The sequence below is a fragment of the Cervus elaphus genome, chromosome 22 (assembly GCF_910594005.1).
Source record: "Cervus elaphus chromosome 22, mCerEla1.1, whole genome shotgun sequence".
Classification (NCBI taxonomy): Eukaryota; Metazoa; Chordata; class Mammalia; order Artiodactyla; family Cervidae; genus Cervus; species Cervus elaphus.
Window position 1 is genome coordinate 59,433,676 of NC_057836.1, and position 2,625 is coordinate 59,436,300.

A 2,625-nucleotide genomic window follows, 5' to 3' on the forward strand; every position below is an offset into this window, starting at 1 on the left:
ATAGTTTTTTCTCTTTAATAGACAATGTGTAAAGTATTTTGCTGTAGTAGGAGTGGGTGGATATTGCAAAAATTCTTACAGGGAAAAAGGTCCAGTGCTTCCTTTAATGAGAGCTAATAATTCCAATAGTTAAATCTTCAATTCCTTTACTATTCACTTATTCTTTGTTTTGTTTTATACCAACAGATTTGGCTTAAAGACAGTAAAATCAGTATGAGAAACCACACAATGCTGACAGAATTTGTCCTCTTGGGCATATCAGACAACCCAGAGCTTCAGGTTGTCATTTTTATCTTTTTATTTCTGGCTTATGTATTGAGTGTTGCTGGAAGCCTAACCATCATCATCCTCACTTTAACAGACTGCCATCTAAAGACTCCGATGTATTATTTCCTCCGGAATTTCTCCTTCTTAGAGATTACATTCACCAGTGTTTCTATCCCCAGGTTTTTGGGGGCAATCATTACTAAAGTCAAGACTATTTCCTATAACAATTGCTTGGCTCAATTGTTTTTCTTCATCTTCATGGGTGTGTCTGAGTTTTTCCTTCTCACGGCCATGTCTTATGATCGGTATGTTGCCATCTGCAAGCCTCTCCATTACACCACGATCATGAACAAGAAAATCTGCATCTTGCTGGTCTTTAGTTCATGGCTAGGGGGATTTCTTACCATTTTCCCACTACTCATGCTTATCCTTCAGCTAGATTTCTGTGCTTCCAACATAATTGATCACTTCTCTTGTGATTACTTCCCCATTTTGCAACTCTCATGCTCAGATACATGGCTTTTAGAGATGACTGGCTTTTACTTTGCTTTTGTGACTCTGCTCTTCACATTGGCATTAGTGATTCTATCTTACATATGCATTATTAGCACCATTTTGAAAATACCATTGGCTACTCAGAGGAAAAAGGCTTTCTCCACATGTTCCTCTCACATGATTGTCATTTCCATTTCCTATGGAAGCTGTATATTCATGTATGTCAAGCCTTCAGCGAAAGAAAGAGCTTCATTGACCAAAGGAGTGGCTATTCTCAACACTTCAATTGCCCCCATGTTAAATCCTTTTATTTATACCTTGAGGAACGAGCCAGTAAAACAAGCTTTCCAAAACTTGGTGCATAAAGTGATATTTTCTAGAAATAAATGAAAGTGTTTATTAACATGAATGAATGCAATTTAACTTCTACAGTATCCACCTAGCTCCATCTCACAGATATCATCTGCACTGCTGAGCTCATTAGCTCAAACTTCCTTTTTAATGGAATTGACTATGCTATGTCTTCCTTTCAAGCTATCGATAGCTTCCATATAATCACTGACTTGCAATTCCAAATAGAAAACCAGTAGCTTTAGAGCATAAATTGTTTTATCCATTATTCTGAATAATAAAAATATAGTATTTAATAAAAATATTTAATATGGTAATTTCTAAAGGAGTAAACATTGTTTTAATCAGCTTACTCTTAAATTTTATCTTTTGGTACTAATATGGCAATTTCTTAAAGTTGTAAGATATGAAATAATCAACAACCATATTTTTGGCACACTATCTGCAGTATCTGTCCAGTTCTTTCCACTCATCTGATGTACTTGGATATTTATTTTCCTACTTTCAGATAACAAGAAGTTCATAATATCTCATAATTCTTAGTTATGCTGAAGGCATGTGTTATGTGTATTTTATATACTCTCCTTATGTATCTACATTTTTACATGAATACATAAAAAGGAATAGTTAGACAGCTACCATGACTCCAATACCACCTGAAAATTTAACAGGAATTTCTTGAATAACATTTCTTCTATAGAGAGCATTCATTCCATTATGTATGCTGAATTAAGTATGCTCTGTTTCATATCTTATGCAGTCTTACAGGTATATGGCAGATTGCACGTGTACTCAGTCACTAACTTGCATCCGACTTTTTGCAACCCATGGACTGTAGCCCGCCAGGCTCCTCTGTCCATGGGATTTCCCAGGCAAGAACACAGGAGTGGGCTGCCATTTCCTCCTCCAGGGGACCTTCCTGACCCAGGGATCAAACTAGAGTCTCCGGCATCTCCTGCACTGGCAGGCGGATTCCTTACCACTGAGCCGTCTGACAGGCTGTCTGACAAATTAGGCATGATTACCTCTTACACAAATGTGTAAACAGATGCCCAGAAAATGTGAGTGTTTTGCCTGAGTGATTTGCCTAACTAATAAATGCTGCTGCAGCTGTTTAGTCATGTCTGACTCTTCTGTGACCTCATAGACTGTAGCCCTCCAGGCTCCTCTGTCGATGGGATTTCCCAGGCAAGAATACTGGAGTAGGTTGCCCTTGCCTTCTCCATCCAATCTAACCAATATGATGGCTCAATTTGAAAAGGCAAACAAAAAGTGTTTATATGTTTGACTGTATACTTGTTTGAAACTCTGTCAGGACCTGCAAATTTTACACAGCGTTTTCTAAGGACTTGCATGATTCTATTGCCTTTCACCCCCATCATTTTCCTTGGGTGTGTTTATATTAATATAATGATAGTCTATTTACCCAGGGTACTAACTCCTGAAGTTATGCTTGGCATACAAATTAAAGCTTTAATCAAAACAAGATACTCTTCAATTCCTGTTGTGCTG

The 2,625-nt window shown here is 37.5% G+C and overlaps 1 protein-coding gene across 1 annotated transcript; it reads left to right on the forward strand.

Moving 5' to 3' along the window:
* Nucleotides 1-213: 213 nt before the first annotated feature.
* LOC122680407 (olfactory receptor 6C3-like) lies at nucleotides 214-1,152 on the forward strand. Its single transcript, XM_043881733.1, has one exon. It carries the CDS (start codon nucleotides 214-216, stop codon nucleotides 1,150-1,152), a length of 939 nt encoding a protein of 312 aa, XP_043737668.1.
* Nucleotides 1,153-2,625: the final 1,473 nt, after the last annotated feature.

Coding starts and splice junctions, on each gene's coding strand:
- LOC122680407 (XM_043881733.1), top strand. CDS start 214: ATGAGAAACCACACAATGCTGACAGAATTTGTCCTCTTGGGCATATCA.